This window comes from Typha angustifolia, chromosome 10 (genome assembly GCF_048772165.1).
Source record: "Typha angustifolia cultivar Huaian chromosome 10, ASM4877216v1, whole genome shotgun sequence".
Taxonomy (NCBI): Eukaryota; Viridiplantae; Streptophyta; class Magnoliopsida; order Poales; family Typhaceae; genus Typha; species Typha angustifolia.
Window position 1 is genome coordinate 6,791,616 of NC_133248.1, and position 16,480 is coordinate 6,808,095.

General features: G+C 35.3%; 1 protein-coding gene and 1 long non-coding RNA gene across 4 annotated transcripts; one reads left to right on the forward strand and one right to left on the reverse strand.

The window, feature by feature from the left end:
- Positions 1-4,583: 4,583 nt before the first annotated feature.
- On the forward strand, positions 4,584-8,876 carry LOC140768656 (lysine histidine transporter 1-like). 2 transcript variants are annotated; one of them, XM_073109011.1, is made up of 8 exons: positions 4,584-4,861; positions 6,443-6,597; positions 6,738-7,121; positions 7,201-7,594; positions 8,008-8,113; positions 8,215-8,306; positions 8,412-8,480; positions 8,565-8,876. In XM_073109011.1, the coding sequence occupies exons 1-8, from the start codon at positions 4,811-4,813 to the stop codon at positions 8,661-8,663; spliced, it is 1,350 nt and encodes a 449-aa protein (XP_072965112.1). In that variant the 5' UTR covers positions 4,584-4,810; the 3' UTR covers positions 8,664-8,876. The 2 variants fall into 2 exon arrangements, with proteins under 2 accessions (XP_072965112.1, XP_072965111.1); XM_073109010.1 differs by having other exon boundaries at positions 4,589-4,861; positions 6,443-6,612.
- Positions 8,877-12,462: 3,586 nt separating this feature from the next.
- Positions 12,463-14,045, reverse strand: LOC140768891 (uncharacterized). 2 transcript variants are annotated; one of them, XR_012105815.1, is made up of 2 exons: positions 13,285-14,045; positions 12,463-12,973 (listed from the first exon to the last, which is right to left on the reverse strand). It is a non-coding gene; the product is annotated as an uncharacterized lncRNA (long non-coding RNA). The 2 variants fall into 2 exon arrangements; XR_012105814.1 differs by having other exon boundaries at positions 13,053-14,045.
- Positions 14,046-16,480: the final 2,435 nt, after the last annotated feature.

Below are 16,480 nucleotides of genomic sequence, written 5' to 3' on the forward strand. Positions count from 1 at the left end.
ATACAAATGCAATGCACAGACAGTATTACTTATTACAGACATATAACTAGAGATTGGTCATATAGTTTACCCATTGCATATAGGCATGTATATCATATTTATTTATTTATTAAGAGAAATTAGCATATAACATCATGTCTTTTAATATAATTATGATTTACACTTTACATTTTTATTATTTGTAAATCAAGTTGTATAATTTAGCGAATATGTGAAACTTAACTAAATCTCAGAGTTAAGTTAACTTAATTAAAATAATTACAAAAATATTCTCAACTAAATATTTTAGTTATTTTAAAATAAGAGCAGATTAGTCATATTAAAAATAAAATATATCTATTTAACGAAATATTCTGACGATGTTAGTTTAAATTTAACCGGGATATATTTTACATATATTCACTAAATCAGAGGGCTCAATTTGTAAATAGTAAAAATATAGGACGTAAACCATAATTACGTTATAAAGCAAGGTGTTATATATAAATTTTTTATTTTTTAAATTATATAATTTTTATTTTAATTAATATTTACTACTAATAAAAAACTAATATACATACATACATACATATATACATAAAAAAAAATATATATGCAAATTAATATGCAATTCAAATCCATGCCGTGGATTAATTTCGCCTTTTTGAACTCGTCAGCACAAATCGATGAAGTAGTGTCACTGCCGCCAACATCTTGAGATGATCTATAAGGTGTGTCTGACTTGCAAAAGTTATTAATATATTTATTTCTCATCTACAGATTTGGAATCTCTTAAAACTTTAGATTTGGAATCTTCTTTTACTACTGTAAATTATAATCAAAAGTTTATCCTTAAACTATAAATTTTATATTTAAACTAAGAATTTTTTATTCCGCCACAAATTGAATCGAAATATGAAGAAACTCTTATACAAAAGTTCTAGATTATAGCATTACGGATCTTATCCAATCGATTTCATATTATTTAAAGATCAGATGAATATAGTCTAAATATTTTTTGAAAACTATTAAAAAATTAAAATTTTGTAAATTAAGTATGAAAGTCATAGTTATATATAAATTTCGTACTTAAACTAAGAATTTTTAATTTTGCACAGTGTTGAAAAAATATTCAAAAGACAATCGTATGAACTTTTGTATTTAAAGTTTCTTTAGATTCAAAATTTATCTGCAATGGAACCAAGAATTCATAGTTTAAATATAAAATTTATAGTTTAAGTATAAAATTTTAACAGTATTTATAGTTTTTTTAAATAGATATTATAATTTATTTATAACATAGATTAAGCTCTCTTTTTAAAACATTGATTAAAAAGTTTATATTTATTTAAATTATATATATTTAGTCTCTTATTATATTTATTAAAGAACGATTAAAAAGACTTATATAAATAAAAGAGAGAAAATTAAGCTAGTAATAGTGCCACTTGATGAGCGTTATACTTATTCATATTTAACATATGTTGCAAATTTATTTCTATCATTGTGGGAGCTCAGTAGTAGTTTCACTTAGTAAGACATTAGGTGTTATATTATTTTGTGACATGTTTATGCAATTTTCCCTTTTTTGTATCTTCTTTTCAACATGTAATCTTATATTTAGAATCTTTACATGTATTATTGTATTATTGATAGATTTGTTATAGCCTGTGAGCTCCTCCCTTATTTTTATTATTTTAGTTTTATTTTATATTAATTATATATTTCTAGCCCTCTTATCCTCTACATGAATCTCACATGGGAGGCACATAGCAGGTTGGGGATGTTTTAATTTATGTCAGATGAGTTAAGGAGATAGTCTATGGGCCTAACGTTAGGTGTGATAAGTAATTATAGTCAGCATACTTGGAGTCAAACCGTGCTAATTAATATATTGGTATGAATATCTCATTATTATAATGGTGATCAGTTATTTTGTTCATACATCTGTCATGTTTGATGATGTCACTTGCTGAGTGTTATTTCATCAATATTTTAATATATATTTATAGCAGTTCACCTAGTAAGGCATTAGGCTTCTTTTAATTCTTATGGTGCAGTAGTATTGTGAGGGGCATATTCTTCCCCTTACTGTATCTTATTTTGAAAACTCCACTTATTTGTGTACTATTTATATGCTTATTGTGACATGCAGGCTATTATATTATTTCCTTGCTAGTCTTTTTGGCCTCCAAGTAAGGCAGTTATTTAAATAGGACTTATTTAGACTAAACCCAAGGACTCCTTTTGTGAACGAAAGGTTTCTCTTGGTTATCTCTTCTTGTGAGAAGAAGCTAAGAGATTATTATCGGTTTTGCTAGCTTTCTAAAGCCATCTCACCACTCTAAGAGGTATAAGATTGGCTTCAGGTGGTTCATAGAAAACTCTGGAAACAAAATAGACTTATTACAAGGCTTGACAATGAAGGTTCTCATTGTAAAGAAGACTCAGTTCCATATCAGAGTTTTGTTTAGTTATAGACTTTAATTAATATACTTATCCACCAGTCTTCATACTAAGATTTATGTATTGAAGTATATTATTCAAGTTTGTATGTACATGCCCACATAGATTCAAAGTGGAGCAATTCTTGTTTTTAAGCCCACTCTAAAGTCCAGATCTCTATTATGCGAAGACCCAAGAAATAGAAACCTCATTGGAGGATCTGACACATTTTTCTTGAGATCTTCCATCTTCTACAAAGCTTACACGTAATCTCTTGTTGTAAATTGGTTAGCCACCTTATAGGACTTAGAAAAAAATTCTACTATTTGGGTAGAGGTTACTCCTCCTAATCTCTGTTAGATCTTTTGTATTAATTGCGAGATTAAAGGTATCTAATGAGATTATCCAAACACTTTTGATAGGGAGTTGAGGTCAAAGTAAGTGTTAGAGGATGACTCAAACTCTTGATCACATTGGTGAGTAATACGTCTTGTCGCACTGTTAGTAGGAAAGTAGAGAGAAATTTAACGAGGAGAATTCGAACATGGCAAGCTCTTAACTCTTTCTGGGTTTGACTTCTACCCTTTGAATTCTGCCATCTTTTTCATAGGTAGCCTTTCCATGGTGGTGTTTATCCTCGTCGTCAATTCTGAAAAATCTCTGTTTCTTTATTATCATTCACAAAAACCCTTTGGTGTTAGTTTTCTTAATAAATAATTACTGTATAAATGAGTTAAATTAACTCTTGACTACACGAATACGATCGAGTAGTTTCTTAATATTAGTTTAGAAGTAAACGGAGAATCATATTTTAAAATAAAATTAAGAATATTTTAGATGTTTTGAAATTTTTTACTTTGTAAAATATAATAAAATATTCTCTATTGTTTTGTAGGATTCAAGTGATCTAAATTTATCCGATAAAAATGTAGGATACGACGATAAAAATTAGTATATGAGGTGGTAAATTAGATTAAAAGCGAAACACAGTATGTTTTTGATAAATTTTGCCATGGGGTTTCTTACAGGTATTTGTATACATAAAAAATTTGAGCAAATTTAGTAGTAACAACTACCATTAAGGGTTTTCAATTTTAACATAGTTGAGAAGTGTGGTAAGAAACATCCTTAAAAGAGCTCCCATAGAAAATCCCACTCCCAGAATATTGGATGGATGGATGGATCACCTTAAAAGTGTTGTCATTTGGAAGCTGCATGGATTTCATGAATCTTCTCATCTTCCTTCATGTCTTTCTCCTCTACCCATATTCAAGCAGCTATCAATAATGTCTCACTTGATTCTTTTCACCTCTCTTTAAAGTTTAGCTTTTAAAACACTCTCCTCCCCTTTGGTCAAGGCCAATTAAATTGTAACTGTTAGTATGATGTAAATAGGCTTTATTATCCCTGCAGAAATATACTCTGATTTGAAAATAATAAGAATAGTTTTATCCTTTTACGAACTTACTTATAGCAAAAAATATTGGTGCAAATGGGCCATCGTTAATTTTGGAGAAAAAAATAATCTAATCACTATAATTTGGCCTGAGCCACAGAGGATTAAGTGCTCAAGATTGCAATACATGGGGCAAAGTTAAAATCAGATTAGATCACAAGTCATGAGATGAACTATAATTTGATCTTTTTAATTATGAATCTTATGTTGGATCAATTGAAAATCACCACCCTCATGACAGACTAAGTTCTTAATAAAATTAAAAAAAAAAGCCAAAGCCAAAGCTAGGCTTGCGAATTTACTCTCTGATACATATCTTCTCAAAGGTATGAGGAAGGTATCCAATAACTTTAGAAAAAATAAATAAAGTTACTTGCCCTTGACAATTCAACTCCCAACCAAGTAAAGGAATCAAATCTGAAAAACTAACTAAATAATTTATTTTGTCCCTCTCACTTGCCAGCCAACCCACCAGCTCTAAAAGATTTTGTGGATACAAGTTAAACAGAATCACTACATACTTTTCAAATCCTCATTTTCACAAACTAGAAAACCAGGAAAAGAAATTTCCACAGTAGATATCTGCAATCTGCATATATAGATTGGGTTTACTTGCATAGGAAAAATTCTATTTCTCCTCTAGCTTTCCATTAGTTAAAACCATCACATAATCCATTATTTATATACCTCCATCTACTCGCATTGCTATAGATAAAAATGGCTTAAATATCTTTCAGAAAGAGCGCGTAGGAATGTTCTCCTGACACATATAAAGTAGATTATATAAGAAGAAAGATCTCAGTTGTCTCTGGTCAATCATAACATCACCAACAACATTAAACAGGGTGTGAATCCTCTGCTCTTTATATATACCTGCAGGGCTCCTCTACTTCCTTGCAAGATCCATCTCTCTCTCTCCACCTTCTAACCATGGAAGCAGAAGGTGCTTCATCCTCTGGTACTAGTGGCGAGCATAGAAAGGTATGTGAAATTCCTTAATTGCTCTCTCTCTTTTGCTTTTATGTTTATTAAGGTTCTTGAAAAGAATAGAAGAGTAGCATAAGTAGTATAAAGGCTATGTCTTTATTGGGATCTTATGATGGTAGAATTACCATTAATCTGTGGTAGTTTGCACCAACCCTTTCTCCTCCCTAAATTTCTAGTGTTCTCTTTCTTTATTGACTAAAATCAGGCCAGTTTAACTTAAAAAAAAATAGAGTTTTCTTATCAGATAAGCAGGTATTCGTCTCTCTCGCTAAGCCATCTATCATGGCATTACAGTTCTAATCAATGAAAACGTAGAAAATAAAATCTAGATTAGCAATTGACTTCAGTGTTCTCTTTAGAAGACTTGGCTGGAGATATGAGACTTTTCAGGTACTAGTGTGGCTCTATATTTCTAAATCTACGATTGCTTTGTTGAAACTGGAGCAAGAGAAAGGTCCGTAGAGACTTCTCTTAAGTCTCTTCTAAGTTAATTAATCTACACACTAACACTCGAAACTTTTATTCTAAAACCTCTCTCAATCTTTTCAATGATTCCGGTAACAATTCTAGTATATTAAAGAATAGAGTAGTTATAATAATAATAATAATTCAATAGTAATCATGTAAAAAAAAACTAATTTGAATTAGAACTGAATCCATTCACCTTATACGTTTCATCCACCCGTTAAGATTTTCTTACACTCGTTGTCTAGTGATGCTTAATCACATCGTGCACGCGACATGTGGCAGCATCTCTTTGGCTTGACAAATTGGCTTCTTTGAGAAAGTCAATAAGAAAGTCAATATGGAAATCCAAGGGGGATTTTCGTTGCATGAAGGATACTGTAAATTAAATGAAATCATAAGGGTATAACTGTAAATTAATACACATCTTTGGAGAGTTTTATTTTTTTATCAAACTAGCCCTCCCAAAATTTTATTTTACATATCTAATATATTTTAAAACTTAAATATAAAACTAAGGGGGTTTCAAATATAAGTTACTAAATACAACTAGGTAGGATATTTGGATATTAGTTTTATCACTTATGCTACACCTTTATCCATTGTTCGAGCTAAGGATCTAGATAAGTCTAATATGCTTCTAGCTTTTTTAGTCGATATAGAAATGAGAGTACTTTGTGAATAAATCCTTAGTTATCAAGAATAATTAAATATTATTACACTTCAACTTCAACTAACCCCAAATAAAGTTAAGTTATTTTTGTATTTTTTTTTCTTATTTATCAAACTTCCTGTTGCTCAGTAGCATAAAAGGGTATGCACAAACCAAATCATTCTCTCCGATTAATCCACAAGTCAATGCTTTCATAAGTGCACAAGAAAGCAAAAGACTCAGCAGTGGTGGGAGAGCTCTTCTCTGTTAATCCCAAAATGCTCTACAAAATTATTTACTTATAACTGAGAGATGAGATTAGATAGCAAAATTCTATACAAAGATGCATGTCACATAATAAATTCTCCAATGTCAGCATTAAGACTTACTTTTAGACTCGTTTGTAAATCTGCAGAGATACACAGATGAGTAATAATTGTTATTGTACCTATGTGCAGGCTGAGGTGAACGGTGATTTACAGCCGGCCGGGAACATAAAGATGAACGAATGGCTTCCAATCTCCTCGTCGCGAAATGCCAAATGGTGGTACTCGGCTTTCCACAACGTCACGGCCATGGTCGGAGCCGGCGTGCTCGGCCTTCCATACGCCATGTCCGAACTCGGATGGTACATATACACACACACACACACACACACATATATATATATATATATATATATATTCAACATTTCAATCGTAATTACTCTCGATCATCCTCCTGCCAACTAAATGAGTAAATGCAATGCAACAGGGGTCCCGGCATTGCAGTTCTGGTAATCTCGTGGATCGTCACCTTCTACACCCTGTGGCAGATGGTGGAAATGCATGAGATGGTGCCCGGGAAGCGCTTCGATCGGTACCACGAGCTCGGGCAGCACGCCTTCGGCGAGAAGCTCGGCCTGTGGATCGTCGTCCCGCAGCAGCTCGTCGTGGAAGTGGCAGTGAACATAGTGTACATGGTCACAGGAGGGCAGTCCCTTAAGAAGTTCCATGACGTTATTTGCCCCCACTGCAAGAGCATTAAGCAAACTTACTTCATCATGATCTTCGCCTCTGTCCATTTTGTTCTCTCACAGCTCCCCAACTTCAATTCCATCGTTGGGGTCTCATTGGCTGCTGCTGTCATGTCTTTGAGGTATTAAATCCTAACTTAGCATACCAGAACATGGATTACTCTTCATGACTAAGTCATTGGGCTCTTAATTAATTACCAGCTACTCGACCATTGCATGGGGAGCTTCTGTTGACAAAGGGAAGCAAGCCAATGTGGAGTATGGCTACAAGTCCTCTACCGCAGTAGGCACTATGTTCAACTTCTTCAGCGCGTTGGGCGATGTGGCCTTCGCATACGCCGGCCATAACGTCGTCTTGGAGATCCAGGCGACCATCCCTTCCACTCCGGAGAAGCCCTCCAAGAAGCCAATGTGGAAGGGTGTCATAGTTGCCTACATCATAGTTGCTATGTGCTACTTCCCTGTTGCTCTAGTTGGATACTGGGCTTTTGGTAACGCTGTTCAGGACAATATCCTCATCACACTGGAGAAGCCAAGGTGGCTCATCGCCACGGCCAACATGATGGTCGTTGTCCACGTCATCGGCAGCTATCAGGTAATCATAGTTGGTCATAGTTAAAACGTACTGAATTTTAAATTAATAAAAGGATCGTTTCACTCTTTTAACAAATTGTCTAAAAATAGTGGGAAAAACAAGTTCATGAGGAAGCTGTTAGCATCTTTTAATTAAAATGTTGCTCTGCTTGATAAGTAATATAATAGCTAACTCTGATTTCTTTCTGTTGCTGGTATGACACTCTCATTAATAGTCACCACAAGCTCTATTCATTGCATTCATCGTTGTAGTGATAGTGTAACTGAAACTTGAGAGTACTGTAAAGGAAATCAGAATAAGATAGTTCTGAATAGTTCATTTGGCTAGCTAGCTGTATCTTCTTGATGATCTTAAAACTATTAGCCAATAAACTAGAATTTTAGATGACATTGTATTATTATTCATCAATGCAGATCTATGCAATGCCAGTCTTTGACATGATGGAGACAGTGTTGGTAAAGAAACTTCACTTCTCACCTGGTCTCACTCTTCGCCTAATCTCACGTTCTGTTTACGTCGGTAATGCTCTCCTTTCCCCCTTGACAACATCATATCCATATCGCTTTACATTCCACTGTAAGAGCTAGTAATTCATAGTTTTACATCATCTTCGTTTGCAGCCATTACGATGTTCCTCGCGATGACCTTCCCATTCTTTAGTGGGCTGCTTGGATTCTTCGGGGGATTCGTATTTGCTCCGACTACATATTTTGTAAGCCTAAACATTCCCCTGAAATAGTACAAAAGTTCCTGTTCAAAGGCTATATGATCTATTACACAAGATCTTACTCTAACTCTCTGAACTATTCTTCAACAGCTTCCTTGCGTAATGTGGCTTTCCATCTACAAGCCTAAAAGATATAGCTTATCTTGGTTTACTAACTGGGTAAGCTAACTTATTTTGTATCTGTTTTACATTTAACATGATTTTGAGTTAGAAAACTGATCTTCTAACGCCATGGTTCACCAGATATGCATCATTCTGGGGGTTATATTGATGATTGTAGCACCCATTGGAGGACTACGGCAGATCATTATTAAAGCAAAGACTTACAAATTTTACTCATAAGCTTCTTCCAATCAAGAATAGAAGAAGACGATATAGATGGACTTCAAAAGTACTATTCTACATGGCGAAAAGTGATTCCTTAATTATTGGTGTTAATTAGTTCCTTACGAGAAAAAAATACCCAAATTGATGTATTCTGATAGCATTAGCGTGAAACTCGAATAAGTTGAAAAATAAAATAAAATACCCAAATAGATCAAACTTTGAACTGTTATTCTTATTTGTTGAAAAGTGTAGCCATTTCTATTTAATTGCTTGTGAGGGACATCTACAAACTAGAGCCAACTTGTACTTGGTTTACTGCTGAGAAAAGAATGCAGCCTATTTTTGCTGCCAGACATACTTAGATCCATGAATCCTAGAGATAAAGTATGCTGCAAAGAGTTAGGCCAGAAGTCATATGATCAATATGCTATAAAAATATGCATGATGTACAATTAAATTAGGTGCTCATTTGCTGTATCACAGTAGTTTCAAAGGTACTTCCAAGTAATAAAGAAGGTGGAGTAAAAGATAGTAGCGAAATGTGCATGACTTATATAATTAAGCAATAGTTATATATTCTGATATTCAATAGGAACCTTAATTTTTCTCATGAATTTGACTTGTTCTCAACTAAAAGAGGCCTTTTGTAGCAATGCGGGATTAGAATTTTTATGCACTCAATGTAGAACTATAAGTTGAGAAGCATCTTTTTAATGCTCTTAAGATTGACATGTTCTTCTTTGCCTAGATTACCTTCATATTCCAAGTTTTGAATGGTGAGTGGGTCGTCACGAGACCATTAATGTGAGATATTGCATATGTGAAGAAGACGTTTAAATACATGATTTTAGAGATGCTTAATTTTCAATGTTCCTGTCATTGATATAGGTGTGGCAACTGGTTTAGGTTAGCCGAGTTTGAGTTGGATTGGTTCGGATCGAGTCATTATATCATAAACACGAATAGGATTCATTTATTAAACAAGTTACACGTGTCATAAACGGGTTATTAGGTTGTACAAGTTATTAAAATTTATATATATTATTCATGTTAAAAATGAGTGTTTGGAGTTATAAATAAATTTCTTTGGATTACAAATGAGTTTTTTTTAATGTTATAAATGAATTAGTCAGGTCATAAACGGCTTAGCGTGTCATAAATAAATTATCGTGCCATAAATGGGTTGGAGGGTCAAGCCATAATTAAACCGGTAATATAAGTTGAAGTAATAAACATAAATACCATTGTTCGTCGGATCGACGGATTCTCATCCCAATCCAGGTTTATCCGAACTCTTTCTCTCTCTTTTTAACTGTTTCTTTTCACTCTCTTTTTTACTCTCTGTCTTCGGCGAACTCCAACAAACTTACGGTATATAATTTTTAATTAATTTTTTATTTCTCTCTCAGTTTTTTTATTTCTTCTACTTTCTCTCTTTTCTCCTTCTTTTTCTTCTTCTTCTTCACTGCATTATGATTTTTTTTTTCTTTTATTTGATTTTCTTCCATTGATGCTCTTTCTAATCTCTTCTTCGTTTCAACTTTTATTGTACCATAGTTTTTTTTTCTTTTCTTATTTTTGGTAAAATTTTTTCTAAACTTTTAGAAGTTTTCCTATATTTTTAAATAATATTTAGAATTTTATGTAATTAAAAAGTCTGATCCGATCTAGGCAATCTATACGTATCATTTTTTTAGAAGGCCGATCCGATTTTTCGAACCTTAATAAACACTGCTCTTTTAATAATTAGGTTGACCCCATAAATTAAATCTAAATCTATTTAAAAGACAGTGCACTGCTTCGGATTAGGATCCATCGACTTTTACCACCTGCAACAGGATGAAAACACTAGAGATTGGTTGTTATATAGAGAAGATTTAAGAAAGAAATGGTAGGCTTTTGCAAAAAAACTGTCTCAACTTTAATCGAAACCACAAAAGAAGGTTTCATGGGATGAGCAGTTAGCTTTAGAAAGGATCAAACAAAGTCCTCCAATGGAAAACGGTCATTTTCCTATAAAATAGGAAGGAAAAGCAGCATACTCTAAGAACATCAGATTATTTAATAGACATAATGCCTTAATTCTTTGCAAGGTAATGAAGATTAATTAAAAAGACTGCTAAAGATTCACGTTATAATGTCCCTCCTAAACTTTGGGGCAAAATAAACTATTAATGATAGTGACGAAAAATACCAAATAATAATTATACCATTTGTAAGCTAACCAGCTCATCAATTTAATTAGCAAAATAAAAAAAAATTCTGAAATTACTTAAATATCCTCAGTGAACCTATAATTTTTAAGCCTCTCTCTTCCAGCAAACCCAACCACCCATCATCAAGAACCTTGCCTCTCTCCTTTAGCAAACCCAACCACCCATCATTGGCGTGGATGACAACCCTTAGTAACGTTGCGCTGCATGTCGTAACCGTCTTGGAGGCAGTGGCCAAGCTCGCGAAAAGCGTCCACGTGGCCGACCCCGATGGCGCGAACACAAAGAGCAACGACAACACTCAGCGATATTGTGCCAGACGCTGTTACCATCTCCACATGCCATAGCCGTCCTAGAGGTAGTGGGCGAGCTCGCGGAGGACGTCCACATGCTAGACAGTGGCGATGCGGGCACAACTGTCCTACAGGTAGTGGCTTGAGTGGTTTGATCACTTTGTTGTTTGGAGTCATGTCATATGATTCTTATGTTGTTTGATTTGAAGTTTGAAGCCATGGATTATCTAGTATCATAAAAAATCCTTCATCTCTATTGCTGAATCTAATACTGTTATTTATTTTTTCCAAGAAAGTATCAAAAAGCATCTATGGCTGCATTTCCTTTAGCGATCTTCATATTAGTAGTTAATAGCTGCATAATGGATGTTGATGAGAAAAATAGTTACGATATTGGTGTGAGACCTTTAGGCTCAAGTATGTCCTCATATTAATATTGTCTATAAGTGAGCAATGTGTATCTGTTGCTATTTGAACTATTGTCCTGTGTTTATTTGAAAGTTACAGACATTATTTGAATAAAATTGATCATAGTTCTAAAGAGAAATCATTGTCCTCTAATCCGAGAACCTCTTTTTCTCCAAGTGTAGAAACTCAATATTTCCTACATGTCCAAAATCGCACAACCTAAATAGAAATAAGAATGGAGAAAATAACCTCACAATAAAACACCCAAATAATCACAATGCATATAGATCATAATATTAACCTCAAGAGATAATAACTAAGGTATAAACCCAATAGTGCCAAGTCTTCACAAATAGAAAATTATGAAACTTACTGGACAAACTTACAAAGAGGAGGTAGAATAGAAAATCACCCACCATCTATCTAGCAAAACTTGACACCAAAAATGAAAAAAATGACCTTAAGTTCTCTTGACATATATAATGACTTACTTACATATTACTAAACAAGACTCATACCTAACAAGATAAAATTATTTCCAAAATGCCCCTAATAAGTATGAGGACTATCAAAATAACCTTGGTAGTAACACACCAACTAGATGAAATAGTATGACAAAATGATAACCAAGTTTAGCACTAACTTTTAACACTCCCCCTTAGTACAAACTTGTGAGTAACCAAACCAAGCTTCTTTGAAGTTTTTCAAACTTGGCTTTTGGAATAGTTTTAGTAAAGATATCCGCCAAGTTGTCTTGAGAGCACACAACTATAAGCTTGATTTCTTTCAGAAGCACTTTCTCTCAAATGAAATGATGCTCCATTTCAATATGCTTTGTTCTTTTATAAAAAAATTGGGTTTGTCGCTAATTTGATTGCACTTTGATTGTCACAACTAACCTTCATCAAATAGTCAATCTCTTTTTAAACATCACCAACCAAAGTCCGCAATCATACATATTTTTATGCCACAAGGGTCATTGCTTTATACTCCGGTTCCATACTAGAGAATGCCACGGTATCTTATTTTTTGCTACACCACGATACACAAGACGAACCCAAGCTAAAAACATAACCCGATGTCGACTTTCTCTCATCAAGACCATTGGCCCAATTTGCATCAGTGAAACCTACAAGTTCACAACTTGCATTTTTCTTGTAAAGTAAACTAATATCAAGAGAGAAATTGACAAACCGAAGAATTCTCTTGGCAGCATCCAAATGAGGCTTTCTAGGTGCTTGCATAAACCGGCTCATTCCTCCAACCAAAAATACAATATCCGGCCTTGTAATTGTGAAATACAATAAGCTACCTACAAATGTTCGGAAAAGTCTTGGATCTTCAAGAACCTTGCCATCACCTTTCCTCAATTTGACATCCACATCCATGGTAGTAGAACATGATTTACTTCCTTGCAATCCAAAAATTTTAATAAGCTTTGATGCATAGTTCTTTTGAAAACTAAAAATGTCATCAACATGTTTCTCTACCTCCAACACAAGAAAATGATTTAGCTTCCATAAGTTCTTCATTTCAAATCGAATAGCAAGCTCATCATGAAGGTTGCTAATCTCTTTATCATTATCACTTGTAACAACCATGTCATCCACGTAAAGTAAAACTATAACATGCATATCACCATGCTTCTTCAAGAACATGCTACGATAGGAATTTGAAACATGAAAGCTACAAAATATAAGGTATTGAGCAATTTTACTATACCAAGCTCTAGATGCTGCTTGAGACCATAAAATGCCTTTTTCAATTTGCATATATGGTTCGATGAAGTCCTCAAAATGAAACTCGAGGGTTGGTTTATATAAATTTCTTGATCTACCTTGCCATACAGAAAGCATTTTTGACATGAAGTTGTCACATCTTCCATCCCAGGCTAGTTGCTAATGAGATGAGAATCTAAACTGATGTCATCTTGGCCACTAGACTAAAAGTCTCATCGTAATCTATACCATGTTGTTGTGTGAACCCACGAACGACCAACCTTGACTTGCACCTATCCACGGATAGGGGTGTAAACGAGCCGAGCTCAGGCTTGGCTTGAAATTACTTTTGAGTCTCATAATTTTGCTCAGGCTCGGCTCAGCTCAACTCAAGCCGAGCTCGAGCTGAGCCTAACCGAGCCCGAGCAAAGCTCGGGCTTGATTAGAGGATGAGGCGGTGGTTGCATGGACAATGCCTTGCCGAAGGAGTCGGAGACAGATGGAGGAGGAGGCAACGATGAGGAGATAGTGATTGAAGGAAGAAGAAGCCGATGAAGTGGATGAGGAGGAGGCCAATGGAGGAGGGGGAGGAGGAGGAGGAGGCTGATGGAGAGGAGGACATGAGGTCGTGGTGGTGGCTTGCTGATGGAGGCCGATAGAGAGAAAGGAGGTCGCGACGCATAGGGTGAGGCTATGAGTGGTGATCGGGTGGATGAGGGTGAGGGTGAGAGTGAGGGTGAAGGTGAGGGTGGTGTGGGTGAGGGAATTGAGGGTGATGGCCTAATGGGTGAGGATAGGAAAAGTGACGTGATAGGGGAGAGTAGGGTAGGTGAGGGTGGGGTGGTTGAGGGAATTGAGGGTGATGGCCTAATGGGTGAGGATGGGGAAGGTGATGTGATGGGTGAGAGTGGGGTAGGTGAGGGTGGGTGAGGGTAATGGATGGGTTACGGGTGAGGGTGAGGATGGGTTAGTGAGGGACACGTGGTAATATTTTTTTATGCCACATGTCCTTAGTTATAGCTAGTCAGGCTATCGAGCCTATCGAGCCGAGCCTAAGTGAGCCGGCTCTAGCTCAAGCTCGGCTTGATATTAATTTTGAGCTTGTTACAACGGCTCAAGCTCGGCTTCACCCAAGCCGAGCCCGAGCCAAGCCCAAGCCAAGCCGAACTCGAGCTTCACCCATCTTTACAACACCTGAGCCAAGCTGAACTCAAGCCGAGCCCGAGCCGAGCCTGAGCCAAGCCCGAGCCGCTCGTCAACCCTGACAGCCCTATCCACAGATCTATCGACCTTTCTTTTAATTTATACACCCACTTACATGAAGCTGGCTCCACATCCTTTGGCTTTGGCACCAAATCCCAAGTTTCATTCTTCTTAAGTGCTCTAATTTTTTTTTCTTCCATGGCATTCTCCCATATATGAACTCCTTTTGCATCATCATAGCATACGGGCTCATCTACATCAATAGGACCCACAAAGAAGCATGAAACAACATCTACCAAATTTAACATCATTTAGATAAGGTATTTCATACACCAACTTCTTTGAGAATATATGTTTCATTTTATCAAGCCCACATGTGCCAATCTTGCATACCACAAATTAGCATTGTCATCTTTATTAGTTTTCTCCACATATGAAGTCCCAGCTGAAAGAATATTAAGAGATTTCACCCTCTTTCCATAATGGATAACATCCGCATCAACATTCCAAACATTCCACATAATTCGCACATCATTAGGCCCAAAGAGAATATAATGATCGAAATCCGCTACTTGATAGATGGAAAAAAGATTTTTAGGTATACTGGACACATGGAAGACACTCTTCAAAGTGACTCCATCCATATTCACCACTGGATGAACTGTTTTGTCTGTCGTGACAATAGCATCATTCCCTTCGTAATGCATGAACTTATTAAATTTAGACTTGTTACCGGTTAAATGATGAGAGCACCCCGAGTCAACTATCCAATCATTATGATGGTTAACACTTGTTAATGCTTGAACATATTTAGAGCTATCTTCCAAAGTATCACTAGATATAAAGCAAGAGCCTTGATCATACCATTGCTCTCTTTGAGTTTTCTTAGAGCCAATATTTGCATCTTTGGGCTTGACCCTACAATATCTTTTGATATGCCTCATCTTGCCACATCGATATCATTTCTTCTTGGAGCTTCATTTCTATAACTTGACCTTTCACCTTCATATGCCTTTATATTTGTCTTACCTCTACTAGAATCGCCTTCTTGCCTTTAGTGAACAAAGCTTCTTCTTTTTCATCTTTACTAGAGATTGAACACTCCGTCATTTGCTTCACCAATTCTTCTTGGTTGCTAAGCAAATTCTCAAATTCTACTATACTTGGTTGTTTAGCTCAATCTTGTAGTGATGAGACAAAAAGATGATATTCCTTTCGAAGCCCTCAAATAAGGTATTGCTTCATCTTTGCTTCACTAATCGATTCATCTGAATCCAAACTAGAAATCTCCACACACAGGTTTTTTACTTTCAAAAAATACTCTTCAATGCTTATGTTCCCTTGAATTGTATTTGACAACTCATTCTCTAAAAATTTCAATCGAGCCTCATTTTTTTTTTGTCAACAACTTTTCAAAAGTATTCCAAATTTTTTTTGGTGTCTTGGCCTCCCGGATATAACCAAACATATCCCTATAGATAGATGTCTTCAAGACAAACATAGCCTTGCCACTTCTACCAAGTCATCTATTTCTTCCTTCTTCATTTTCCAGTGCATCATCCAGTATTTGGGTGTCACTCTCACAAACGGTCTCCCATAACTCTCCTTGAAGGTATGCCTCCATATATGATTTCCATATTAGGTAATTTAAACTTGTGAGCATTTTCATTCCAAGATGATTGAACCTTCCCATGAATCCATTACAGAGACAATTTAACAAACACCTTGTGTGCACAAATTGAAACACCCCCCTCTTGCTTCTCAAGGATGTAGAATCTACAAATGCCCTTGTAGCTCTGATACCATAAAGAGAAATCGTTGTCATCTAATTCGAGAACCTGCTTTCCTCAAAGTGTAGAAACTCAATATTTCCTACATACCCAAAATCGCATAACCTCAAATAGAAATAAGAACGGAGAAGATAACCTCACAATAAAACACCTAAATAATCACAATGCATATAAATCATTATATTCACCTCAAGAGATAATAACCAA